General features: G+C 49.0%; 3 protein-coding genes across 22 annotated transcripts; 1 reads left to right on the top strand and 2 right to left on the bottom strand.

Annotated features, from left to right (window-relative positions):
* Positions 1–279: 279 nt before the first annotated feature.
* Positions 280–26,420, bottom strand: Bag6 (BAG cochaperone 6). Of its 20 annotated transcripts, none has more exons than XM_045156801.1 (26): positions 26,285–26,420; positions 15,793–15,916; positions 14,402–14,519; positions 14,107–14,303; positions 13,808–13,861; positions 13,565–13,639; positions 9,368–9,606; positions 8,849–8,978; positions 8,297–8,494; positions 7,840–8,092; positions 7,530–7,607; positions 7,311–7,418; positions 7,079–7,191; positions 6,903–6,990; positions 4,058–4,341; positions 3,160–3,448; positions 2,837–3,006; positions 2,607–2,660; positions 2,377–2,479; positions 2,166–2,290; positions 1,864–2,010; positions 1,708–1,767; positions 1,451–1,594; positions 1,265–1,372; positions 663–809; positions 280–450 (listed from the first exon to the last, which is right to left on the bottom strand). In XM_045156801.1, the coding sequence occupies exons 2-26, from the start codon at positions 15,901–15,903 to the stop codon at positions 355–357; spliced, it is 3,489 nt and encodes a 1,162-aa protein (XP_045012736.1). In that variant the 5' UTR covers positions 15,904–15,916; positions 26,285–26,420; the 3' UTR covers positions 280–354. The 20 variants fall into 20 exon arrangements, with proteins under 20 accessions (XP_045012736.1, XP_045012735.1, XP_045012733.1 ...); XM_045156800.1 differs by lacking the exon at positions 26,285–26,420 and adding an exon at positions 16,662–16,800; XM_045156798.1 differs by lacking the exon at positions 26,285–26,420 and adding an exon at positions 16,543–16,694.
* Positions 21,798–24,243, top strand: Apom (apolipoprotein M). Its single transcript, XM_045156816.1, has 6 exons — positions 21,798–22,037; positions 22,379–22,533; positions 22,790–22,863; positions 23,163–23,261; positions 23,432–23,530; positions 24,105–24,243. The coding sequence occupies exons 1-6, from the start codon at positions 21,924–21,926 to the stop codon at positions 24,128–24,130; spliced, it is 567 nt and encodes a 188-aa protein (XP_045012751.1). The 5' UTR covers positions 21,798–21,923; the 3' UTR covers positions 24,131–24,243.
* On the bottom strand, positions 24,366–26,426 carry C8H6orf47 (chromosome 8 C6orf47 homolog). The gene is made up of 2 exons (XM_004673332.2): positions 26,285–26,426; positions 24,366–26,018 (listed from the first exon to the last, which is right to left on the bottom strand). Exon 2 carries the CDS (start codon positions 25,930–25,932, stop codon positions 25,039–25,041), a length of 894 nt encoding a protein of 297 aa, XP_004673389.2. The 5' UTR covers positions 25,933–26,018; positions 26,285–26,426; the 3' UTR covers positions 24,366–25,038.
* Between the last annotated feature and the right edge of the window lie 576 nt (positions 26,427–27,002).

Raw genomic sequence — 27,002 nt, 5'->3', positions numbered from 1 at the left:
GGGAAAAAAGGGTTAGAAGTTGGTATGATAGCTAGGTTCTTATATAGTACTATTTGATATGCAGAGAGAGAATGGCTACACCAGGGCCTCCAGCCTCTGCAAACAAATTTCAGAGGTATGTGCCACCTTACATAGCTGGCTTATGTGGTGCTGGGGAGTGGAACCTAGGTTCCTTGGCTTTGCAGGCAAGCACTTTTAACTACTAGGTCCTTTTTCCAGCACTATTTGGGAAGAAGTCCACACAAGATTAAGGGGTTCAGACAACTTGGAGACAACAGAGCCAGGAAAATCCGACTTTTATTTCTTAAATACTGTGAAGGAAAGGGGGAAATGGTCCCCTAGTTGAAAAGAAAGCTAGGGATCATCAGCAAATGCCCTATGGGCATTAGGGAAGCGCTGGGGGCTGTAGTTGGGATCTTCTTGCAGTCGTTTCTGTATATCAGACCGGAGCTAGGGAAAGGACACACAGGTTGGCGGAGCTCTGGTCTATTTACCATGATCCCAAAGACCAAACCCCACAGTAGCTACTGCTGGTTCCACCAGCCACACTCAAGCCCAATAAGGAACCACAAGTAAAAACTCTTGAAAGATCCAGGGAAGAGGGACCCTGGCCCAGACCCCTCCCACTAGACCATCCTTATTCTGTTTTAAGGTGGGGGCACCTGCTGCCTGTAGCTCTCCTGAACCTCTGGTGCCTCCAGGTCCCGGCTCAGGCTGTCAGGACTTGTCAGGGGCCGAGCTCCGGCTGCCTTAGCTGCCCGGCTCACAGCCTCTGAGAGGAGTAGCTGGGGGCCCTCACCCTGCATAGTCTGGGGGACAAGGTTGGGAGGGAAAGTGATCAAAGTCAGACCCAGTGCAGCCACCCAGCTCACCCTTTCAATGTCAAGTAAATATGCTGAGGAAGGGAACAGTCCACGAAGCAGAAATGCCTTCCTAACTGGTTCTAGCCAAAAGTAACTAGTATGTGCCAAACTAGCTCTTCAGTACAAGAGGGCACAACTGCCACCTGGAACTCAGAGATAGCTAGCTACTCTTCAAGATGAAGCCCACCTTAGAAAATGGGCCCTAGTCACTTGGGGATTTAAGAGACTTGAGAGACAGAATGGTTAGCAAAGTCCTGCTGCAGTGGTCAAGCATGAACAAGTCTGAGTCCTAGACAGACTTCCTCAGTAGATGAAGGGACTGAATGAGGAAGAGCCTCCAGCATTAGGGTTTTAACTATGCCATGGGAACTGTGTACAGACCCTCAGGGAGACAGACCAACCTTGCGTCTCTTGGCTGGCATACCACTGAGGTAGGCATCACTCAGTGGTGGCTGAGGTTTCACCTTCCGCTGGCTCTGAATGTCCTGCTGGATAATTGGAACCCATTCCTGGGGAGGAAAGGGTTAGAAAGTCAGCTGCACAACTTGTAGCTGCCTTAACCTACTGGATCACCTCCTGCCACTTACTGGGGGGACTGCAGCTGCCCAAGGTTCTGCATCAGCTGAAGCGCCATCCTGTTCATCTCGGGAGCCCCCTTCAGGTGCAGGGGGTGGCCCTCGGGACATGGCCTCTTCTGCAGTTGTTCCAGGGGCTGGGGAAGCATTCTCCCGCTGAAAGTCAGATGGCAGAAAGATCTGGACTTAAGAATCCTTAGCCTCTGAGCCCTTCTTTTTCCAGCTCATCCCACTCCATATTATCTGGCCCCTTGACCTCTCCCTGGTACCTGAGGCTCAGGAGAAGTTCTTTCTGCTCCCTGAACTTCCATTGGCTCTTCAGAAAGTGGCTGTGAAATTGAACAGAAATAGAACAACAAAGAGCCCCCTCAGGCCTTTTCAGTACCCACAAGGCCCCTGACTCCATGGACCATCAACTACCTTACCTGAGGAGGATCACCAATCCTGCGAACATATCTGAGGATGGCATCGGGGCCCACAGGCATGTGCTCCAAAACCACCTGAAGCCTCAATCCCATCATAGTGGTCAGCCAGCTCACCAAAGATGGATTCACCCCACGAGACATACGACGCTGAGGGTTAGAAAGCAGACTCCTAACACATCTTCAACCAGCTTTTGCAAGCTACCATATCCAGCCAGGGCTTCAGATGGCAGTTTCGAGAAGAAAAATAAACTACAGAGCACTGAGAGAAAGAGGCTTGCGACCTGAAACTGAGTGGTGCTTACAATTCGGCCATTGATGACAGCAGCAAGCTCCATCTGCTGCCCCCCCAAGCAGTGCAGGTTCAGGGCCAAGCATTCAAACAGGCCCTGGTTGCACAACTCCAACAACCGGGCTCCAAATCCACTGTCTGTAGGACAAATATAAGTAGGGAACTAGCACCAGCAGCCCTGCACATATGGAACACTGCCCCCACCCCCTGGGCTGGCCCCTGACCTGTGCAGTGCAGCACATGAGCAGCAATGCTATTAAACTGCTCTTGGAGAAACTCCAAGTTTGTCCGGATTATGTCCACACCTGGCTGAACCTGCACCAAAGACTGAGACAAAACACAAAAATCTCCAAATCAAGACTCCTGAGGAACTAGAAATGAAGGAGTAGGCAGGCAGTAGGGAACACCAGGTGCCCTGACCAAACCTAGGACTGAATATAAAAAGGACACTCACAAAGCTCTCCCGCACATACTCTTCTAGCCCGGTGATCAATGTGTGGGTTGCCATCTACAGGGGAACATCACAGGTTCAGTCCCAAGTGTCGGTCCTCAACCGACCTCCCCACCCTAAAATGTCAGGGCTCAGGTGAAGCGGCTGTAGCTTCAGCTGACAGAGAAGCTTAGCCAGGAATAAGGAGGTGAGATAGAAAGGAGTGAGAGCTCGGGGCCCCAGGCTTCATTTACCCGGATGTTACCAGGTGTGGGCTCTTGGCCCCCCAGGTAGTGCTGGTGGAAGAAGGATCGCAACTGGGGCTGGAGCCGTTGTAGGGGCTGGAAATGCCCATGAAGAAGCATCACTACATCCACCATGGAGAAGTTCTGGCACAGAAGAGAGAGCAAAGCCCCAAAAAACCCTGGGGAAAGGGATGAAAGTTAGCAATCAACTTCACTTCCTAGCCTACATACCCCTTAAGTCCATCAGCCTCATATCATCTTAACAACGAAGGCCATTTACCTTCCCCTAGCTGTCCTATACCAGAGAAGGCCAATGCATTCCATTTGCTTACCGAGAGCCCCGTCAGCCCCAGGCTCAAAGATGTTGCTGGATCCACTGAGACGTTGGATGAAGGCAGCGATACTTTCACTGCTGCCAGCCCGAGCCCCCAAGGAGCCCAGGAGGGAGCTGAGCACACCCTGCACCACCGAGGTGAAAAATTCTGGCGGCAGGCTTTCAGGACCTAGGCCTCCAGGACTCCCTGTGCCACCAGAAGGGGCTGGTGGTGGTGTAGTCTGTTGCTCTGGGGCAGGAGGTTGGGGTGGAGGAGGTGGAGGGGGTGGAGGGGCTGTCTGTGTTGCCTAGCAGAGAAGGAATAAAGAACAGAAGACAATGTCATGGGGTCAAGGTAATAACTAACATCAAAAGGGCCCAAAACAGGGGCCTGGGAAGGAAGGCAGCAAGCCAGATTTTGGTCTTTACTTAGAACAAAATACTCACAGCAGATATTCAACAGAATTCTCTCTGCCTCTGAATGACCAGAGCAGAAAGCACCAACACTTGCTAGACTTTATCATCTCCAAAAGAGAGGGTTTAGGATTGGGATGCAGTTCAGTAGTAGAGCTTGCCTAGTATACACAGGCCCTGGGTTCAATCCCCAGCACCATAGAAAAAACATGGAGGATGTAGCTGGCATGGTGGTGCACATCTTTAATTCCAGTACTCAGGAGTTTGAGGCCACCCTGAGACTACAAAGTGAATTCTGGGCTAGAAAGGGCAAGACCCTACCTCTAGAATAAACAAAAACAACAAGAAACCCAGGATTTATGATCAATGAATCCACAGGTACCTTCCTCTCACTTGTTACCACAGCCTATGACTCAAAGGCTCTAGAATGGTGACAAAGTATCTCACTGCCATGGCTGGACTGGGGACAAAAAGGTAGGATGAAGGGGAAGCAAGTCACTCACCTGCAAGAAATCAGTCATGCCCTGGAGAAAAGCAGGGACACCAGGCATCGCCACAGTGATGGTGGGAGAAGCCATGCCAGGCCCACCAGCCCCTGGCCCTGCAGGCCCCAGCAGGTTCCCTAGGAGCTGAGAGAACTGAAGGTCAGCTGTAGAGGGCTGAGGGGGTGGAGGCTGGGCAGGACCCCCAGGAGCAGGGCTAGCTGTGGTAGCTGTGTTGGTGGTACCAGCACTAGCTGAGGCAGTGGCAGGAGCTGGAGATGGAGTCATTCCTGGGGTCCCCTGAGCTGTCAGGAACCAAAAGAGTGAAATCAAGAAAAAGTAGACAGACATCACCGCAGCCCCATTCTGGTCTTTCTGCATAAAAAGCTAAAACCAAGACATTGAAGTACCAGTGAGCAGGCTAGGAAAGGAACATCATGCAGGAGTTACGGAAATCTCTTTAAAAAAAAAATTAGGGCTGGAGAGATGGCTTAGTTAGTAGTTAAGCGCTTGCCTGTGAAGCTAAGGACCCCGGTTCAAGGCTCAATTCCCCAGGACCCACAATAGCCAGATGTACAAGGGGACACACACGACTGGAGTTCGTCTGCAGTGGCTGGAAGCCCTGGCACACCCATTCTTTGTCTCTATCTGCCTCTTTCTCTGTCTGTTGCTCTCAAATAAACAAACATATAAATAAACAAATAAATCAGGGGCTAGAGAGATAATTTAGAGGGTTAGATGCTTGCCTGCAAAGCCTAAGGACCCTGGTTCAATTCCCCAGTACCCATGTAAGCCAGAAGCGCAAGGTGGTGTACGCATCTGGAATTTGTTTACAGTCACTAGAGACCCTGGTATGCCTAAATCTCTCTATCTGCCTTTCTCAGTCTCTCTCAAATGAATAAACAAAATTTGTAAAAAACAAAATTAAATTTAAAAATTTTTAAAAAGTGCCTTAACCTCTAAACCATCTCTCCATCACAGAAAATCTTTTTCATTTTTTATTTCATTGGGAGAGAATTGACATGTCAATTCTCAGCCACTGCAACTGATGTCCACACTTATGCCACCTACTGGGCATGTGAGACCTGCACTTGCCTCACCTTTGTTCATCTGACTTACATGGGATCTGGAGAATCAAACATGGGTCTTTAGGCTTCGTAGGGAAGTGCCTTAGCCCTAAGACATCTCTCCAGCCCTTTGTTTTTTTGAGGTAGGATCTCACCTTATCCTAGGATGCTCTGGAACTCACTCTGTAGTTCCAGGCTGACCTCAAACTCACAATGGTCCTCCTACCTTTGTCTCCCAAGTGCTGAAATCAAACGCATGCACCATCACACCTGGCTGGAAATCTTTTTTCTCCAAAGTATTTTTGGGCTGCAGAGATGGCTCAGCAATTAAAGGCACTTGCTTGCAAAGTCTGCTGGCTGGGTTCAATCCTCTAGTATGCACAAAGTGGTACATGCACTGGTAGTTTGTTGCAGACCCTGGCATGCACATTCTCTCTCTCAAAGGACGTAAGGGCAATCTGGCTGCGGTATCTGTCACCCCATTGATCGCCAGGGTTGATTTGTCTGATCTTGCTGGCTAGGTGTGTCCCCTTCCTCCCTCACTGCTCCATCTGCATCCCTCCTTAAGATGTGCGCTTCGTCAAAGAGGACAACCTTGCCAGAACAGAGGAGGTCTGGTCTTTGGGCAAGGGTATACAAATAGCTGTGTTCCCATACCAGAACCTCCAAAAAGGCTCTCAAATAAGTAACTAAATATTTTTTAAGTATTTTTATTTGAGAGCAAATTAGTATGAATGAGAATCAATATGCATACCAGGACCTCTTGCTGTTATAAATGAACTCCAGATGCATGTGTCACTTTGTCCATCTGGCTTTATGTGGGTACTGAGGAATTAAACCCAGGCTATTGGGATTTGTAAGCCAAGTGACCTTAACCACTGAGTCATCTCCCCAGACCCCTTCTATTTAAAAAATATATTATTTATTTATTTACTTGGTTTTTCAAGGTAGGGTCTCACTCTGGCCCAAGCTGACCTAGAATTTACTATGTAATCTCAGAGTGGCCTTGAACTCACGGTGATCCTCCTACCTCTGCCTCCCAACTGCTGGGATTAAAGGCATGTGCCACCATGCCCAACTATTTATTTATTTGAGAGAAAGAGAACAGGTGCACCAGGGCCTCTAGCCACTGCAAACAAGTTTCAGGCACATGTACACCGTGTGCATCTGGCTTACATGGGTCCTCAGGCTTCACAGGCAAGCACCTTAACCACTAAGCCATCTCTCCAGCCCGTTTTCTTCTTCTTCTTCTTCTTTTTAAATGAGATAGGGGGCTGGAGAGATGGCTTAGTAGGTAAGGCACTGGCCTGCAAAGCCAAAGGACCCACGTTTGATTCCCCAGGACCCACATAAGCCAGATACAGAAGGTGGCACATGCATCTGGAGTTCATTTGCAGTGTCTGGGTGCTCAGGTGTGTCCACTCTCTCTCCCTCCCTCTCTCAAATAAACAAATAAATAAGATATATTAAAATATGATAGGGTCTTTACACTAGCCCAGCCTAACCTGGAATTCACTATGTAATCTCAGGGTAGCCTCAAACTCATGGCAATCCTCCCATCTCTGCCTCCCAAGTGCTGGGATTAAAAGTGTATGCCACCATGGCCAGCCCTTTTTTCCTTTTTGACACAGGGTTTCACTCAGTAGCCCACCCAGGAAGGCCTTGACCTTAGCCTATAACCAAGGTTAGCTTCAAATTCAGTGTGATCCTCCTTCCATGTCTGATTATAGGCATGTCCTAGCACACCCAGCCCCAGCCTGACTCTCTCAAGTTTGAGGTGGGGAAGAACATGGACTCACCCACAAGGACAGGCTGCATAAGAAGTTGCCCCACAAGGCCGCTCACCATCTGGGCCAATGAGGCATTGGTACCCAGCCCAGCACCCTGCTAGGGAGATGAAGAGTGGGTTTAGTTCTCCACTTCCCAAATACCACCCAGGATTACTGCCCATTGGAACTCCCTCACTCTTGCTCACCAGAGTCCCAGAGACCGGGGTCCCCCCAGGATGGGAAGGCCGAGCCTGTGGAGGAGTGGGACGGGCAATCACCACCCGGGTTGGAGCTGTTGGGAAGCCTGGCACCTGCTGTCCTGTGGGTGGCAGAGAGAGACCAAAGAAGGCTGAGGGCCGGGCCCTTGCCCGCCAGTCAGCAATACCCACCACAGTGGACTAAGCCCCACCTCCCAGGCCTCCCCTTCCAGGTCATTACCTGTGGCCGCGGAGGCAACAGCTGCCACCATGGCCTGATGAGTGATCTGGTGGGCGACGGCGTGCATGAACTCAGGGGGCAGGGAGGGCAGCTGGATGAGGGTGGAGCCTGGGGGGCGGGTCTGATGTAACCTTGAACCTCAACCCCTTCAACCCACCCACTCAGCCCTACCACTTTCTCTACCCAGAACTCAAGCTGCTCTGATACCCTCACTCTTACCCAGGGTCTGTCCATGACCAGGTGGTCCTAGGGGGCCAGTGGGAGCACTTGGGACACCACCTGGCTGTGTACCAGAATCTGGAAAAGGAGACAGGGAGGGGGTGTGTGCAGAAATGAATGGTATTGAGACTGGTGAGGCCCAGACCATACCCTCCTGATATTAGCCATCTGATATGCTCCCACCCCCAGTCCAGAAAGCCTATCTGTCCTTCCCTCCATCTAATTGGGAAGAAAGTGCTCCCTTCACACTAACCAGGTCCCTCTTGCTCTCTCCCCACACATGCCATCAGTGCTGACCTCCCTGCCCCACCTTGAATGTTCATGTGCATCATGACCACAGGTTCCACACTCTGGTGGGAGATCCGGATGACCCTCGGGTGGCTGGTGGTTGGTGGGGGAGCTGGCCCTGGAGGGGAAGTCCCCTCTGTTGAGGATTCAACAGTGGTAGAAGCAGGAGCCAGAGATGAAGCCTGGCCAGAACTTGGAGAAGTTGCCTCCACATTGGAAGCTGCGGGAGGTCGAGTCCCATTGCCCGTCATGGTCACAGTGGTCCCCACGTTGATCTGAAGATACAGATGTCAGGCAAAGTAAGAAAAACAGAAGGGCCTAACCGAGAGCACCCCAAAGCCATCACTAAAGATTCTTCTATCTACCCTTCAACATCATAGCTTTTCAAAGTCTCCATCCTCCTTGAAGTTCATCTACCACTTTGAATCATGCCATCATGTCCCCTCCATTTTTCCTATACCCAGGCTCCCCTAACACACCTGGATGGGAATGGCTGCCTGCTGAAGCACCATGGGAGTCGTGTAGTGAGACATGGGCCGGACCACGTGCAGATGCCTTGGGGGTGCACAGGCCAGATTGCAGCGCAGATCAGACAGCGCCACAAAAGTGTTTCCCAGCAGTCGCAGGCTCTCCCCCACCAAGTTGATCAACCTCTGGTCCTCCTCACGGCCCTCATGCTGTGTCAAACCCAGAAAGGCAGAGTTATTAAGCTGGAATCTATGTGACAAACGGTAGAGATAGTGCCTGAGACTGCACCACATTCTGTCTTTGGGAGCTTCTGTATGAATCAAAACTTCTCAAACAACCTTTCAAATAAGATTTGACACACATAAAGAATACCTACTAAGATTGCCTGAACAATTAAGGGCATTAGGGATTCACAATGACAGTGGGAAGGGAAGACCCATCACAGGGCTCATATTGCTGTAGCCTGCTCTGCTGTGAGGTACTTAGGAAGGGCTATCACAGGCTCACACTGCTGTAGCCTGTTCTGCTGTGGGGTACTTAGGAAGAGCTATCACAGAGCTTACATTGTTGTTGTAGTCCGTGGTGGCAGCAGCACCCAAGACCTCACAGTAGCGCTGCAGAAAGGGCTGGAGACGGCGCTGCAAACGCTGCAGCTCCTGGAGCACTTCCACATGCTCTGCAGGGGAAGGGTGGCTGTGAAAAACCAGAGGGCAACATGAGTGTCGTCAGAGACTAACCCATAATCCTGAAGGCCTCCTAGCAGAGACAAGGAAGCAAACTGCTCCCACATTCCTACATGACAGTGGCAAGAAAGTAGCTCTAAAAAGGGAGGGCTCTCAGGGGAGAGATTTATCAGGCCCAGGAGGCTCCATCTGAACACCCCTGCCCCAAGGGGAGCAGTGCTTCTCCTTCGCTGCAGTCCTAACTTCCTCTATCTACACACTCAGATCCCCTCCTCCCCTCCAAAAATTCAATCTACAAGGAAGACACTAAGCAATGCTTTTCTTCCCATCCTATCTTTAACTGGTCGTCTCACTGCAGCCAGGAGCCCCCAAGACCCAATGGTTTCCTCCATCTCTCACTTGGGTGCATTTGTCTCTGATGCAGGTGTTGGGCCCATTGGAGCTGAGCCAGAAGGGGTGAGCTCTGGGCTCTGGGCTGGGGCACGCTCCTCCATTTCTTCTGCTTCCATGGACTCCCGAGGAGGTGTTTCACTTTCCACTGGTTCTGATGTTTGTGAACTCAAGGCTACTGTCTCAGGAGCCACAGTTGGTGTCTGTAGGGGTGGCTGACTGGGCTGTCCTTGGGGTCCCCCTCGACACTGAAGGTGCAGGAGACACAGGACACAAAAGGAAGGGTGAGACTGCTGCCAAGAATTACATACACCAGGGGCTGGAGAGATGGCTTAGCGGTTAACGGGCTTACCTGTGAAGCCTAAAGACCTAGTTTCAATTCCCTAAGAACCCCATCCCACATAAGCCAAGATACACAAGGTGGTGCATGGGTCTGGAGTTCCTTTGCAGTAGCACTCTTTCTGTGTCTCAAATAAATAAAATTATTTAAAAAAAAAATTTTTTTAAAGCCAGGTGTGGTGGTACATGCCTTTAATCCCAGCACTTGGGAGGGAGTAGGAGGGTTGTTGTGAATTCCAGGTCAGCCTGAGCTAGAGTTAGACCCTATGTTGAAAAAACAAACAGCAAACAAAAAAAAAAGGCTGGAGAGATGGCTTAACAGTTAAGACACTTGCCTGTGAAGCCTAAGGACCCAGGTTCAATTTCCCAGAACCCATGTAAGCCAGATGCACATGTGTCTGGAGTTCATTTGCGGTGGCTAGAGGCTCTGGCGTACTCATTCACTTATTAGTTCATTCATTCTCATTCTCTCTCTCATGAATTTAAAAAGAAAGAAAGAAGAAACTGAGTTCTATTACCAATACCCTGGTAAATGCTAGGCATGCACCTCTAATTCCAGTGCTGGAAACCAGCCAGGCTGGTCCTTAGGGTTCACTGGCCAACCAGTTCAGACGAGTGAGCTCCAGGTCAATGAGACACTGCCTCAGAAAGAGGGGAAGACAGGGCTGGAGAGATGGCTTAGCGGTTAAGTGCTTGCCTGTGAAGCCTAAGGACCCTGGTTTGAGGCTCGGTTCTCCAGGTCCCACATTAGCCAGACGCACAAGGGGGCACACGTATCTGGAGTTCGTTTGCAGTGACTGGAAGCCCTGGTGCGCCCATTCTCTCCCTCTCCCTCTATCTGTCTTTCTCTCTGTGTCTGTTGCTCTCAAATAAATAAATTTAAAATGAACAAAAAAATATTAAAAAAAAAAAAAGAAAGAAAGAAAGAAAGAGGGGAAGCCAAATATGGTGGCTCACACCTTCAATCCCAACACTAGGGAAGCTGATAGAGGATGGTCATCGTGAGTTCAAGGCCAGCTCGGCCAGAGAGAGAATTTCAGGTCAGCCTGGGGTAGAGTGAGAGCATGCCACAAAGAAAAAAAAAAAGGTAGACAGCAATTGCAAGAATGACAACTAATCTCAGGACACACAACTCCTACACACACATATGAACATACATACACACGTGTATACACACACACACACACACACACACACACACAAATAAGCCAGCACTCAGAAAGGTAGGTGGATTACTGTGAGTTCAAGGCAAGCATGACTTACAGAGTGAGTTACAGGTCAGCCTTGGCTAGAGCAAGACCTTACCTTGAATCCCCCCCACCAAAAGGCTCAGTATTAAAGGTACTTGCTTGTAAAGCCTGCTGGCCCAGGTTCAATTCCCAAGCCACCCATGTATGTAAAGTAGGATGCAGAAAGTGGCACAAATGTCTGGTGTTCATATGCAGCAGCAAAGGGACCCTAGCAAGCCCATACACACATGCACATACCCACGCAAATAAGTAAACTTAATCCGGGTATGGTGGCATATGCCTTCAATCCCACCACTCGGGAAGCACAGGTAGAAGGATGGCTGTGAGTTCAAGGCCACCGTGAGACTACATAGTAAATTCCAGGTCAGCCTGAGCTACAGTGAGACCCTGCTTTGAAAAACAAACAAAAAAAAAAGTAAACTTAAAATAAACTGGGGACTGGATTAATAGGGCTGAGCAGTTAAGGCACATGCCTGAAAAGCCTAACAACCTGGGTTTGATTTCCCAGTACCCACATAAAGCCAGATGTACAAGGTAATGCATGCATCTGGAGTTTGTTTGGCTAGAGGCCTTGGCATGTCCATATTCTCTCGCTCTCTGAAATAAATAAATCAGCACTCAGGAGGTAGAAATAGAAGAATTTCTGAGAGTTTTGAGTCCAGCCAGCTGGGGCTACAGTGAAATTCTTCCTTGAAAATCCAATAAATAAATAATAAATAAAAATAAATAAATAAATAAATAAGACACATAATAATAAACATTTGTAGTATCTGTAAATCAATTAGTAACAATAGGAACCATGATTTTCAAACTTTCATAACAGGAAAAGGCCACAGGCTGCATCTATGGAACAAACTGATAGCTGGAACATTTCAATATTAAACTATCATTAGTTAAGAAATTGGACTACAGATGACTTAGTGATTAAGGCACTTGCCTGTGAAACCTGAGGATCCAGGTTTGATTCCCCACAAAAGTCAGATGCACAACGTGGTGGATGCATCTGGAGTTCATTTCCAGTGGTTGGAGGCCCTGGCATGCCCATTATTTTCTTTCTCTCTCACACACACACACTCTCTCTGTGCCTCTTTCTCGTACTCTCAAATAAATATATAAATAAATAGATAAATTTTATATATATATATATATATATATATATATATATATATATATATATATATTAGAAACTGAATAATGTTAAGACTCTGCTTCAATAGAGGAATTTTTTGTTTTTCAAGGTAGGGTCTTGCTCTAGTCCAGGCTGACCTGGAAATCACTGTGTAGTCTCAGGGTGGCCTTGAACTCATGGAAATCCTACTTCTGTCTCCTGAGTGCTGGGATGAAAGGTGAGCCACCACACCAGGCTCAATGGCGGGGGGCGAACGGGTGCACCAGAGCCTGTAGCCACATGCACCACCATGCATATGCCGCTTATGTGGGTTCTGGTGATTCAATTGTGGGTCCTTAGGCTTCACAGGCAAGCTCCTTAAACGCTAAGCCATCTTTCCAGCCTATAATGGAAGAAATTTTATGTTGTTATTTAGTAAGTCTGAAACTAACTCTCCAAGCACTAGAAATCAGGAGGACTAGCAGAAGCTAGATAAGGCAGCACACACCTATAATCCTAGTACTTGAGACACTAAGGCAGAACTGTCCTGAGCTCCAGGCCAGCCAGCCAGGGCTATATAGCAAGACTCTGCTGTAAAAAAGAAAAAAAGAGAGAAATGGGCTTGGTGAAACACACCTTTAATCCCAGCACTTGGAAGGCAGAGATAAGAGGATCGCCATGAGTTCAAGGCCACCCTGAGACTACACAGTAAATTCCAGGTCAACCTGAGCCAGAGTGAGACCCTACCTCAAAAAAAAAACAAAACAAAACAGGCCCCCCACCCCCCCTAAGAAAGAGAGAGCTGGAAGTGACAGCACACACCATTAATCCTAGCACTCAGGTGGCTCTGGTAGGAGGATCACTGTGAGCTCGAGGCCACCCTAAGACTCCAGAATGAATTCCAGGTCAGTATGAGCTAGAGCAAGAATCTGCCTTAAACAAAAACAAAAACAAAAACAAACAAACAAAAAAAAAAAGCTGGAGAATTGGCTTGGCACTTAAGGTGCTTGCCTATGAAGCCTAAGGACCCAGGTTCGATTCCCCAGTACCCACATAAGCCAGATGGACAAGGTTGTATACAGTTCTGGAGTTTGTCTGCACTGGCTAGAGGCTCTGGCATGTCCACTCTCTACCTCTCAAATAAATAAATAAATAAATAAAACATTTTATAAAAAATAAAAATTTAAAAAGCGAGGTGTGGTAGTACACACCTTTAATGCCAGCACTTGGAAGGCAGAGGAGGAGGACATAGTAAATTCCAGGTTAGCCTGAGCTAGAACAAGACCCTACTTGGAGAGAAAACACACACACACACACACACAACCTGGCAGGGACAAGATAGTCTCATAAAGTAACGTTCTCTATCTAAAAGAACAATTGCACACAGAAGGTACCAGATTAGAAAATGAGAACCCAGCAGAATCTCATCACACAGACAGCAAAGCTCCTACAGCCTACCCATGAGAAAAGAGACACAAGGAGAAACCAGAGCAAGACTTTTCCACTCACCTCCATGCGGGCCAGTAAGGTCTGTATATCCCTGATCATGTGCTGAGCCATCACCAGCCGCACACGGGGTTCACTCTACAACATAAAAGGGATGATCAGTGCAGGTCTGAGGTGAAGGTATGAGCTCCACCACATAATAACCCAGAACCCAGGCATCTTCTCAACCAGGTACCTTCCCCCATCTCATGGCCTGGCCTCCTTCTCCCAGATCCCCTTCCTTGACCCTCCCAGGCCCCTCAATACCTGAATCGGGGCCTGTTCCATGTTGATGTGAACATCCACAGCAGAGCCGTCACTCTGGGGAAAGGGTAAGGGAAGTTGCTCTGGGAGAAGCCACATACTAAGGCCTCCATATATCTAACTCATTTTTTGGATTCCCCCTGACCCTCTTTTCCTCAAAAACTGAGGCAGTATTAGACCAGAGGGCCCTCCAAACCCAATCTAATCACTTAGTCACCTACCTAGCTTATAAGCTCCCTGCTACTACTACAACCCAAACTACCCTTATCCACAAAACCCTCCCTTGTAAAACACAGGCTTACAGGAAGATTGAAGGTTCCAACCATGACATAGCTATTGGCGTTCCGGTCATGAACAGAGGTCCCAGGCCCTCGAGTACCAGGCAAGGGTGCCCCACCATGGGTAGCTGAGGCGGACCCTGTCCCAGAAGATGCTCCAGAAGGGAGCTGAGTCTGAGGAGGAGCCCGTTCCACCAGGTGAATAACCTTTCCCCCAACATCTGCAGGGGGGAAAAAATACACATCAAAACAATGTATGAGAAGGTAATGGTTTCTGCACAGCAGCCCCAACCTTGGGAGGGCTCCCCCACTCCCTTACTGTATTCCTGGAGCTTCTTATCATCTTGCAGAACTCGCCCTTGGTAGATGAGCCGTTGCTTCTCAGAAGGGATACTGACAGAAGCAGCAATGTGCTCCTTAAATTCTTTCACATTCATCTGTAAGCAGGAAGAGACATGCAAAGCAATCAGGAAATAAAAGAAAGAAAGACTTAAGAACAGAGGACAGATGACTTGAGGTGATGAAAAGGGTCAAAACAGGGTAGAATTACCACCAACTCACAATGCCTACCAAATAACAGATGGCCGACTAACCAAGCTCAAGGTATAGTACCAGGGAGAAATAACATGGACAACAAACAAAATGAAGTGACTGACATCCCTTCTCTCCTCCTCTGCCTCACTCCCAAGTGAAATGTGACAGGTATCAATGACTCCTTTCCAAGCACAAAAGGACACCAGTGGTTTATCCCCTGTAGTAATCTCAAAGACAAAAACAATGGCAAAGAGGATGGGATAAGGAATCAGGTTACAAGAAGGTGAGAAGGAAGTAAAGGGTTGGAGGAAGAGTTCAGTGATAGAACAGTTGCTTAGTATGTGCAAAGTACTAGGTTCAATCCTCAGCACCACCAAAAAAAAAAAGAAGAAGAAAACCTCAAAATAAATTGAGTATGGTGGGACATGCCTGTAATCTCAGACTTGGAAGGAAAAGGTAGAAGATCAGGAGTTCAAGACCATCCTTAACTATATATTAAGTTCAAGGCCATACTGAGCTACTGAGACTGTCTCAAAAAATTAACTAAAATTCATAACTAGACAAATGACTCTTGGAAAGTAGCAGAACTAGGTATTATATATGTTGTTAACTCACAAAAAAAGTATAAGATTTTTTTTTTTCTCTCAAAAGCACGTGTGATAGAAAGCTATGAACTGACTACTCATGATTTCGTCTCCAAGAATTACAGGGGCAGGAGCACAGATAACCGTGTCCATGCTACACTAAACTTCAAACTGTGCCAGGTATTAACATTTCTGTTTAACAGTATATTAGGTCTCTACCTGATTATGCGTTCACAGGATAAACCTGTAATCAACTTATCCATTTTAAAAAATAAAACAGTTGTCTGAAGTTCATATGTTGTTTCCCCTCCCAAAGGCTAGGGACATGTCTGTCCGTCTGGGACAAGGTCTGCCCACAATGACAGTGAACAGATTCTTCCTTCCTCTGTATTTACCTCTGCACTGGGTTCCATCAAGGTGTAGGGAACTACAACGGAATCTCACTTGACAACAAAAACAAAAAAATCATCATGTTCTATGTAGAATATGAACAAAGGTATAAAAAAAATTTGAGGACAAAAATTATCAAGGTCAGCCTAAAGGAACGAGGGAAAAAGCTGATGCGTGTCTCCTCTAAGTACTGAGGTCTCACCTGGGCGCCCACAATAAAAGTCCGAGTCTGAGAGTCTAGGGTCTTCACCAATACCTCCAGGCTGTCAGGCTCCTCCATAGCGGTACTGGTACTATCACTGGCAGGCTCCATGGCCGACAGCTCTCTAGGGAAAGACGACCGGAGGAGGGTTCGCTGAGCCCGGCCCAGATTTTACATACCCGGAAGCCTCCCCGTCTCGATCTCTGCCACAATACCTAGAAAGTTTCTCCTGCACAAGCATACACACTCATACCCGCCCTCGCGTCTCCCTTCTCGGATTCCAGGGCACAGGAAGACACACACAAAGGGCAGGAGATGGACGAGGCGGAGGGAGCTGAAGGGCGAGAGGTGGGAGGGGCTGCAATGCCAGTCACAATAGGGAGGGCCAGTGGGGCCTGGGGAGGAAGCGCGAGAGCAAGGCCAGTGTCATCACCGGTGGCGACAGGGGAACGGGGCCTGCAAGGTGGGGAAGTGCAAGGGACGACGCGAGGGGGGGTGGAGAAGGGTCGGCTAGGCTCGGCGGAGAAGTGGCTTCGCGCACGCGCATCACAACCACCGAACCGCCTTAAATCACGCCAGAGCCGAGACGGCGGACACTCACGGGAGGCCGGACCGGCTAGCAGGCCGCCCCTTCCTTCCGTCTCCGCCTTCTGTCGGTGTCCCAGCCGAACAACTCTACGCACACGCGGCCAAACACACACATACACAGCCCACCGCCCTGCGACTCCGCCCCTGACTGTCCCACAGTACCGTCACTTCCGGTCTCCCTTAACCTGGCACTAAAAGTGACTTCCGTTTCCCCGTTCGTGTGTGAGGGTGAGGAAATCTCGAGGCGGCACTTCCGGCTCCCCCAGGTCCCTAAAATTTACTTTTATGGGGCACGACGAGAAATTCCCGAGCCCCAAAACAGCGAGTTCCGAGGGGCAAGACGGGCCGGGGCCGGCCTAGGTGGAAGGGAGCCGAACACCCCGAGGAACCTCCGCCGCCGTCGCCCGGGGGACCGTACTGCGCCTGCGTGAGACGCGATACGCACGCGCACCTACTAAGCCCCGCCCCCTCAGGCTGTGTACACCTTGTGTCTGCGCGCGCAGGAGCGCTACCAAGCGGAGGTGGCCACAGTGAACGCCTGAAGGAAAAAAAAAAATATATATATATATATATGTATATTAGTATGTGTGTATATATATGTATACATACATACATACATGCATATATATATATATATACACATACACATATACATACACCTAGTGAGACGCAGCCTGTGCCTCGGGAGAGGCTGTACACCCCTGTGTGGACCTGGAGACTGAGGGCTGAGCCTCGTTTCTCTACGCTCATTTTTCTCGGGTAGAGAAGTTCAGGCGACACAATGGTAGCCACCTAAAATCCTGCGGCCCTCTCTCGTCATTCCCGCGCCCCTCGCCGCCGCCGGAAGTGACCTTTTCGGGGACGGTTGGGGTTGTCTCGTGGGCTGTTTTGTTTGCATTCGCGTCGTTGAGCCCGCGTTCTGCCGCGTGATTTTTTTTTTTTGGCCGACTGTGGGCGTCCTGTGTGTTACTGGCTGTTGGGAGTTGGAAACCTGAGTGTGACTGGACTGAGAGCTAAGATTCTGAGACCAGGACGACCCAAGGGCCCGTCGCGGGAGCGGGGCGGGGTGCCTTCAGCCTCTCGGTTCCCTTCCCCCAGCCCGCTCGGTCTCTTTGGAGCTCATACTTTATGCCCAGGTGCCGTTCCTGCCCCGACAGTTCCAGTAAACTGTTCGTGAACAGTTCGTACCATATAGTCAAAGCCTTGAGCTGGGCATTGACATCTGCTATGTAGCTTGTAACTGTAGTACAGGGAGGCTGAGGCAGGTGGGTCTTCTTCATGTTTGAGGGCAACATGGTGAGACCCAGTCTTAAAAAATATATATGCCGGGGCTGAAGAGGAGGCTTCGCGGTTAAGGTGCTTGCCTGCAAAGCCTCAAGAATCCAGGTTTGATTCCCCAGTACCTACTTAAAGCCAGATGCACAAAGTGAAGCATGCATCTGTAGTTCCTTTGCAGTGGCTAGAGGCCATGGTGTGCTCATTCTCTTTCCTTGCAAATAAATAATTTGTTTTAAATTAGGGGCTGGTGAGATGCCTCGGCAGTTACTAAGATGCCTACAAAGCCTAAGGATCTGGGTTTGAGTCCCCAGTACTCTCATAAAGCCAGATGCATAAAGTGTCACATCTGCCTGGAGATTGTTTGCAGTGGCTGGAGGCGCTGGTGTGCCCATATTTTTTTTTAAATAATAAGAAATACCAAGCTTGGGCATGGTGGCTCACACCTTTAATCCCAGCACAAAGGAAGCTGAGGCAGGAGGATCACCATGAGTTCAAGGCTACCCTGATGCTACACAATAGTGCCAGGTCAGCCCTAGCTGGAATGAGACCCTGCCTTAAAAAATAATAATAATAGGGCTGGATAGATGGCTTAGCCATTAAGGCCCTTGCCTGCGAAGCCTAAAGACCCAGGTTTGATTCTCCAGATCACACATAAGCCAGATACACAAGGTGGTGCATGAGTCCGAAGTTCGTTTGCAGTGGCTAGAGGTCGTGTCACACTCGTTCTCTACTTCTCTATCAAGTAAGAAATAAATTTAAAAAAGAAAAAATAACAGCTGGGTGTGGTGGTACACGCTGTTAGTCCTAGCACTTGGGAGGTTGCTGTAGAAGGATTACTACAGAGTGAGTTCCTGATCAGTCTGGGCTAGAGTGAGACCCTACCTCAAAAATAAACACGGGCTGGAGAGATGGCATAGCAGTTAAGCGCTTGTGTGTGAAGCCTAAGGACCCCGGTTCGAGGCTCGGTTCCCCAGGTCCCATGTTAGCCAGATGCACAAGGGGGCGCACGCATCTGGAGTTCGTTTGCAGAGGCTGGAAGCCCTGGCGCACCCATTCTCTCTCTCTCCCTCTATCTGTCTTTCTCTCTGTGTCTGTCACTCTCAAATAAATTTAAAAAAAAAAAATTAAAAATAAATAAATAAATAAATAAACACCAAAATAATTTTTAAAAATTAAGAAAAAACTTTGTACATGAATATACTTAGGCCAACTCAAGTAGTAGATCTGACAGACTCCCAGACTCCAAATGGAGCTGTTCTTTACTATCCCAATAAATTATTGCATTTTAGGGTGTGTTTATTTTTTATTTTATTTATTTATTTATTTATTTTTGCTTGTTTGCTTGTTTGTTTTAGTAGGTAGAGTTTCACTCTATTCCAGGCTGACCTGGAATTCACTATATAGTCTCAGGCTGACCTTGAACTCACAGCCATCCTCCCACCTCTGACTCCCCAGTGCTGGGATTAAATGTGTGTGCCACCTAATTGTTGTGCCCAGCTAATTGTTACATTTTAGTTTATTACTATAAAATGTTTCAAGGTCAGGCATAGTGGCATATGCCTTTAAACTCAGCACAGCACTCAGGAGGCACAGGTAGAAGGATAATCCTGAGGGCTGGGGAAATGGCTTAGCAGTTAAGGCGTTTGCCTGTGAAGCCTGAGGACCCAGGTTTGATTCCTCAGGACCCACATAAGCCACATGCACAAGGGGGCACAGGCATCTAGAGTTCATTTGCAGTGGCTGGAGGCCCTGGCACTTCCATTCTCTCTTTCTTTGTCTCTTTCTCTCTGAAATAAATTAATTAATTAAATACTCAAGAAGAAGAAGGGGGAGAATCATCATGAGTTCCAGGATCTTCCTTGAAAAAATCCAAATATATATTATATATATTTTTTTTTCAAAGACTGGAAGTGTTACTTAGTGGTAGAGGACTTTCCTAGCATGCACAAAATCGAGGTTTGATTCCTGGCACCAAAACATATTACCCTAAAGAGAAAAATATAACTCATGCTTATCATCCAGTTTTTTGTTATGTTGAGACAAAACCTCACTATAGCCCAAGCTGGCTTGAAACTTGCCTCCACTTCCCCCAGTACTGGGATCACAGGCCAATGACACCATTGCTGTTTGTTTTAACTAAATCATAAGCACCCAGCAAGTCTCACTTCGCAGACTTTCTTTTTGGGGGGCAGAGAATCATCTATTTTAATATAGATTTAAACAGTCATCAATGGGGAAAGACAGGCAGTTAGGAAAAGGGCAGTACACACCTAAGACATGGATGCAGGGTTCTTGAGAAAGTCACTAGATCAAATCTTTTTGTGTCAACTCACAAATTATAAGTCCCACCTCTGGTTGTCTTATCTGCTCTATACACTAGGCACCAGCCAATATCTATGTCTTTTTGAAAAAAATTCATTTTTTGAGGTGGGATCTCACTGTAGCTGGAATTCAGTATGTAGTCTCAGGGTGGCCTTGGACTCATGGTGATGATCCCTCCTACCTCTGGTAATTTTTAAATAATGGTAAGAATTTTCAAGAAAAAAAAATTGTTGCGGGGTGTGGTGGCACACGCCTTTAGTTCCAGCACTTGGGGGGGCAGAGGTAGGTGGATTACTGAGAGTTCAAGGCCACCCTGAGATTTCATAGTGAATTCTAGGTCAGCCTCAGCTAGAGTGAGATCCTACCTCAAACAAACAAACAACAACAACAACAAAAAAAAAAAGTCAAGATATACACATTGGGGCTGGAGAGGTGGCTTAGCACTTGCCTGTGAAACCTGAGAACCTAGGTTTGATTCCCCAGAACCCACGTAAGCCAGATACACATGGTAGCATATGTGTATGGAGTTCATTTGCAGTGGCTAGAGGCCCTAGTGCACCCATTCTCTATCTGCCTTTTTCTCAAGTAAATAAACTATTTTTCAAGGTTGGAGTGGTGGTACAGGCCTTTAATTGCAGCGCTCAGAGAAGTAGGATCACTGTGAGTTTGAAGCCAGTCAGCCTGGTGCCACAGAGTGAATTCCAGGTCAGACTTGTCTAGAGTTAATAACTTACCTCCAGCCCCCTCACTCCAAAAAAAAAAAAAAAAAAAAGGGGCTGGAGAGATGGCTTAGTGGTTAGTGGTTAAGCACTTGCCTGTGAAGCCTAAGGACCCCGGTTCCAAGCTCAATTCCCCAGGACCCATGTTAGCCAGATGCACAAGAGGGCGCGTGTGTCTGGAGTTCATTTGCAGTGGCTGAAAGCTCTGGCACACCCATTCTCTCTCTCTCTCCCCCTCTTTCTCTATCATTCTCAAATAAATAAATAAAATTTTTTAATTTAAAAAAAAGAATAATCCTCTGAGATTTATGAGTTGCCCATTTCAGAGATGGAACAAACAAGACATAAAGATTAACAGTTGTCTCAGGGAGTTGGGGACGTGACTCAGTGCCCCCTCTGAGCTTGCCTAGTATATATGATGCTCTTGGTTTGATCCCCAGCACTAGGAAAAAAAACAAAAAACTGTAACAGGGCAGTAACATCCTCAGGTGTAGTAAGTAGTAGAGTTAGGGTTTGGGCACACTCTGGCACCAGTGTCTATGTCATTTCATCACTAGCTTTTATAGGCTTTTTGTAGTAATAAGTAAATGAATTCCTTGTGTCTAGCTTTTCCAGGGTGTGTGCCTACTGATTCCCCAACTGTAACATAACTTCAGAGAGAGATCCACCATACCCAAGACTGGCTCATACTTGTTGTAATGCACTTATCAGTTTGTACTGCACTGGTTTGTTTGTACAGCTCGTTTTTCCTATACAGATTTCTTCAAGGCTAGGAACTGTTGTTTTTGTAAATGTCTGCAAGGATTAGCCAGTTCCTGGCAAACAAGTTTGCTAAGTGAATGAATGAATGAAAGGACACATCAAGTCATGTCTCATCAATGAGCCCAACACAGCAAAGCTCCAATGCGGGTTGGAAGACCATGGGCTTGCTTCTACCTGCAGGGTTCAGCTCTGTAATTCCTGAGAGTCCTGGGATGTACCAGTGTGTATTATGGAGTGGCTGCATCCAGAAAGAGCAGGGACAGGAAGGCCCCAATATTCAAAGGCTGTAGGTAACTAATCCAGGCTTGGGCTGGAAAACAAAGTTGAAGTTACTTATTAGCAGGTAAAAGGGTCAAGGGTCAAGGCAAGGGGGCTGGAAACAGACAGGACTGGGCAGCCAGAAGAGAATAGTTAAGGCACCAGTCCCCTCACTCACAGAGCACCAGCTCCCTCCTACCTGAGATGTTCCACCAAATCTGGGCAGCTCTGCTCTACCTCTATGGCATTCTCCTTACTTCCATCTATCAGTGCCCTGAGCACAGTCAACTGACGACCCTGCGAGTGAACGAGAAAGAGGTATGTACCGAGAATGGGGAAAGTTGAGAGCCTTGGGTGAGCAGCCTAAGATGACCAGAAAGCATGTTGGAAAAGAAAAAGAAAGGGAGGAAAAGGGTGTTTTGATGATGGAAGCAAGAAAAGTACCAGTGTTGTCATCATAAATGTAGAGATGTGGCAAGATTGGGAGGTGGGGTGGTTGAACAGGCTGCCTGGAGAATGCAAGAAGGAAAAGTTCTTTCATGGTTCCTTGTTGGAAAGGAGAAAGACAACCAACCTATCACTCCCCAAGTTTTGCTCCACTGACTGATGAAGACGTTGGATGGACCCATGAACTCACCCTCTCACTCCCTTGTGTCTAGTTTACAGAGCCCCACCTGGGCCAGTGGTACTTTATCGCAGGAGCAGCCCCCACCAAGGAGGAGTTGGCAACTTTTGCCTCTGTGGACAACATTGTCTTCAACATGGCTGCTGACTCTGTCCCCCGGCAGCTCCAGCTTCATGCTGCCATCCGCACGTGAGTGGTGAGGGGGCAGAGGAACCTATGGGCATTCTCTCAGCCCAAACTGAGCGCCCACCTACTTAGCACTTAGATCCACTACTCTTGACCAGTTGTTCTATGGAGACAGACTGAGCCTAACTGTCCCTTGGTAACCTCAAACCCAAAGGGAGCCAGGATGTAGGAAGGAATAATGTAAGAGTGAAGAAATAGAGGCTGGCACTGTGTGGTTGGGATGACACTTGGGTTTTCTTCCTTCTTGCCACTTTTGCAGGAAAAATGGTCTCTGTGTGCCCCGGAGATGGACTTACCACTTGACTGAAGGGAGCACAGATCTCAGAACTGAAGGTTGGTTCTCAGCCCTCACCCTTTCCAATCTCCCTGAACTTTTATTTCATTTTTAAATTTCCTTTTCCTTAATCCCTGGGGATTGAATGTAGGCAAGCAATCTATCACTGATCTACATCCCAAGCCCTTAGCTTTTTACTTTTTATTTTGAGACAAGATCTCACTAAGTTGCCCAGTTTGGCCTTGAACTTGCAGTCTCCCTGCCTGGCCTTCTGAGCAGCTGAGATTGCTGTCCTACACCCCCAGGCCAGGCTCAGCTTGGTTTTTCATCTGCCCTCACCCTCTCCCCGCCCCCACAGGCCGCCCTGACATGAAAACAGAGCTCTTCTCCAGCTCCTGCCCAGATGGAATCGTGCTGAAAGAGACAGGCCAGGGTTACCAACGCTTTCTCTTCTACAGTAAGTGGGGATACAAAGTGGGAAGTGTCAGAGAGAGAGACAGGGAAGCAAAAGGCCTTCACGTAGTTGGGGCCCTTGGACATCCTCCCAGCATAGGTTGGGTACAGAAGGAGGGAGCAGCCTTGGGAAGCAAGAACTTTGTCTGACCTGCCTGCACCCTGCCCTTCCAGATCGCTTGCCACACCCTCCTGAGAAGTGTGTGGAGGAATTCCAGTCCCTAACCTCCTGCTTGGACTTCAAAGCCTTCTTAGTAACTCCCAGGAATCAAGGTGAGGGATTAAAGTCTCCCTGAAGAGACCTGGGACTCACCAAGTCTTCTGTGGGTGCTGGATGAAAGGGTTCATGTGATGTTTCTGGAAGGCATGGGCCAAAGGCAGAAACCAGAGTGGCTATATTGACACCTCCACTTCTCATAGGCTAGGGTGGCACTAGAAGGAGATGGCTAACAGCTATGCTATCAGCTGAGGAAACAGATGGGGGAACTCTGGGCCACTCAAAAGATAAGTTTCTGGCCAAATATGCTAAGGCATCTCTGTAATTCCCACATTCAGGAGGCAAGAGGATTGCCACATGTTTGAGGTCAGCTTGTTCAACATGAGTTTCAAGTCCAGGCCAGACAGGGCTACACAGTCAGACCCAGTCTTAAAAATAAATAAATAAATAAATAAAGGAAATTAAACAAGAGCCAGGCAAGCCAGGTGTGGTGGTGTGCACCTTTAATCCCAGCATTGGGGAGAGAAACTAGACACAGGAATGAAGCACATCCCCACCCCATTACCACCAGCCTGGCTTCTTCCCCAACTTCCTTTCCATCCTTTTCTCTCTTCTCCCTCTTCTTATCAGAGGCCTGTGGGCTGTCCAGCATCTGACCTGGAACATCGTCTGTGCCCTCAGATACAGTAGGACCTGAATTGTTGGGGGAGAGACACTGGGGACTCTCAATTTCCTTTCAAGGATAATAAAGATGACTTTTCAATCCTCATCTCATTATGGGTTTTATCTCCAGATGTCAATGCCATGTCCCCTATTTAGGCACTCCTCCTGAGCCCTCTGCCACCTTGCCTCCCCCCAGCTGGATGACATCAGGAAGGACACTGAGGGCAGTACCTCTCACATTGTAGTGGTATATTTAGGATGTAGTGTGGACGACGTTAGAAAGGACACTGAGTGGAGATGACAAGTGCCGGTGCTACACTGCCGGCGCTCTCCCTACTCCTTCTGGCTCCCATGAGCACCACATCCTCCCTGCAGGCACCATACCACTTGCAGCCCCTATAGACGCCCGGTTCTAAGCACTCGCCCCCCCAACATGGCTTAGGTCCCGGGATACAAAGGATATGAATCTCCCATCACCCTCTTCATAGAGACCTCTGTCCTGCCTCTGGCTTCTTCTACCCCTGGGGAGTTTGGGAAAGGTGGAACGTACCCTTTGGTCTTCACTCTCCACCATCACAATTTTTTTTTTTTTTTTTTTTTTTTTTTTTTTTTTTTAGCAGTGGAGGTGGGGAAAAAAAAACATGGTAGAAAGAAAAAACCTTGAGGTGGGAAAAATGTAAAAGCCAAAGGTAATAACAGCTGGTGATTCCACGGGCAATGCCCCACTATCCATAAGCAGACAGCCCGTTGAACAGCACTGTCTCTCACTGCATGTGAAGGGTGTCACTGTGCCCTCCTGCTCTAGGGTTTCTTTCCCGTCCCCTGAGGTCCCTGTGCTTACAAACTGGGTGTCCCCACTTTCCTCCTAAAGGTCACAGTGTCTTCACCCTTTGTCCCCACCCTACCCACTGTCACAGTCCTTTTGCTGGGCCTCCTCCCGCTCCTCAGCCTCCCTCCCAGATCCCTCGTCCTCCCACTCAGTGGCCTCCTCATTCCCACTGGACTCCCGGAGGCTGACAGCCAGCACCAGGGCCTGCAGGAGGCCAAAGAGGCAGGCAAAATGCAGCGGGTGGGCAGTAAGCAGACTCAGTACAGCATGGAGCCCATGCAGGGCAGCCAGAAAGGACAACAGCCCATGTAGCCAGAGGCCTATGGGTCCTCGGAGACCCAATGCGTCCAGGGCTGCCCGAAGTGGCCGAGAGCACAGTGCCAGCAGTGCTGAGGCAAGCAGCTCCAACAGGTGCAGGGTCAGATTGGTGGAGATCTGCAGACACTCCTCTGGGCTCCCCAGGTACTGTGGGGGAGCACCTGGTTCCCCCCGCAGCCAGCCCAGTAGCTTCTGACGCTGGCCAGGTTTCTCCACTGAGGTTTCCAAAGGTCCAGAGGTAAACAGGCCTCCTTCAGAGGACACCCTGGATATCCTGGTGCTTCCTGAATCCACAGGATCCCATCCCAATTTGGGAATGGCTCCTCCAGGCTCCAGTCTCACAGACTCTGGAGTGCTGGAGACAGTCTTGTCCCACTTGAGGGGATCCATTCTCTTGTTCCCCAGTTGCTCAAGCTGGGACTCCCTGCTTGCTTCTGGAGTAGCCCCACGGCTCCTCAGTGACCCCAAGTCCTTGGTCTTGGGAGGCCCCACATCTCCCATATTTTCCGGCGCACTGTCCCAGTCACTCCCTGAATTCTCGGGGGAGCTGTCCACCCATCTGGGTTCTGGGGCAGGGGGGTCAGGCTTCGTTGGTTTCCGCCGTCCCCAAGGGCGAGGTAGCCAGCTACCAAGCCTTCGCAGGAACATGGCTGCAATGCGTATTATAGCCCCCAAATTTGCGACCACTTCCTGGCACTGATTAACCTCTGGAGAGTCTCCTCAGAAGCCAAAATCTGTTTGGGTTCAGAAGAGAAATATGTTCGGTGATGCTGTCCTACCCTGAATTCAAGAAGGGCTCTCCTGTTTCTTGAACGCTCATGAAGCCCCAAGAGTGGTGTGATCAACTGGCCTGCTTCATCTAAACCTACTACACACACACACACACACACACACACACACACACACACACACGAGGAACTGACAAGGCCAGGGTCGCCCCCACCCCGTGTCCTGCTTCCAAATTTTCTTCCCAACAGTCAGCACCCCAAGTTTCACTCACCAAGGCCACACCCCAAGGTGCCCCAGAATCGGGGGAGGTGGTGCTCCATCAAAGGAAGACAGGAAGAAGGGCTCTTTGGCTGGTCCTCCTGGAAGTGAGGAGACCTTAAACTGCTGGCCACGGGAGCTCGCGGAGCAGGAAGTCTCTTGGGAGATGGGACGAAGTGTTCAACAAACTCCAGACAGTAACATCCGTCCCTTCCCGTAGGGGTCACGGATCCCGCAGAGGGGCCTCCCGGTCCCGCGAGGGCGCTGCTGAGAGGCGGCCTCTGCAAGGTCACACCGGAGATGTCCTCGGAGATCCCGGTCCCAAGGCACAGCACCGGCCTACCTGGGGACCCGGGCGTCGGGCTTCACCGCACAGGGACCGAGCCTGGGGCCCGCCACCTCGCCGAGCCCGGAAGCAGCTGCACCGGGCCGGGAGGGACCGGCGGGGGTGGAGCCCGCAGCTCGCGAGGCGGACTCTGCCAAGCGACCTCCCTCCCGCGCCCCACTAGCGCAGGCGTGGAGAGAGCACCGGGGACCAGAATCTGAATATAAACCCAACCCTTCATGTTCGCCACCCAGATTGTATGACCCCTGCTCCGGTCCATGGGTTATTTTTGTGGGATCTCACTACGTATGTATGTATGTATGTATGGCTGGCCTTAAACTCCCAACTCCCACTCTGTGACTGTCCCTGAGCTCTTCTACTGCATCCTCCATCATTCCATGTCTCG

This window comes from Jaculus jaculus, chromosome 8 (genome assembly GCF_020740685.1).
Source record: "Jaculus jaculus isolate mJacJac1 chromosome 8, mJacJac1.mat.Y.cur, whole genome shotgun sequence".
Lineage (NCBI taxonomy): Eukaryota > Metazoa > Chordata > Mammalia > Rodentia > Dipodidae > Jaculus > Jaculus jaculus.
Note: the sequence above shows the minus strand (reverse complement) of the source record. Positions and strands in the feature narration are given on the sequence as shown.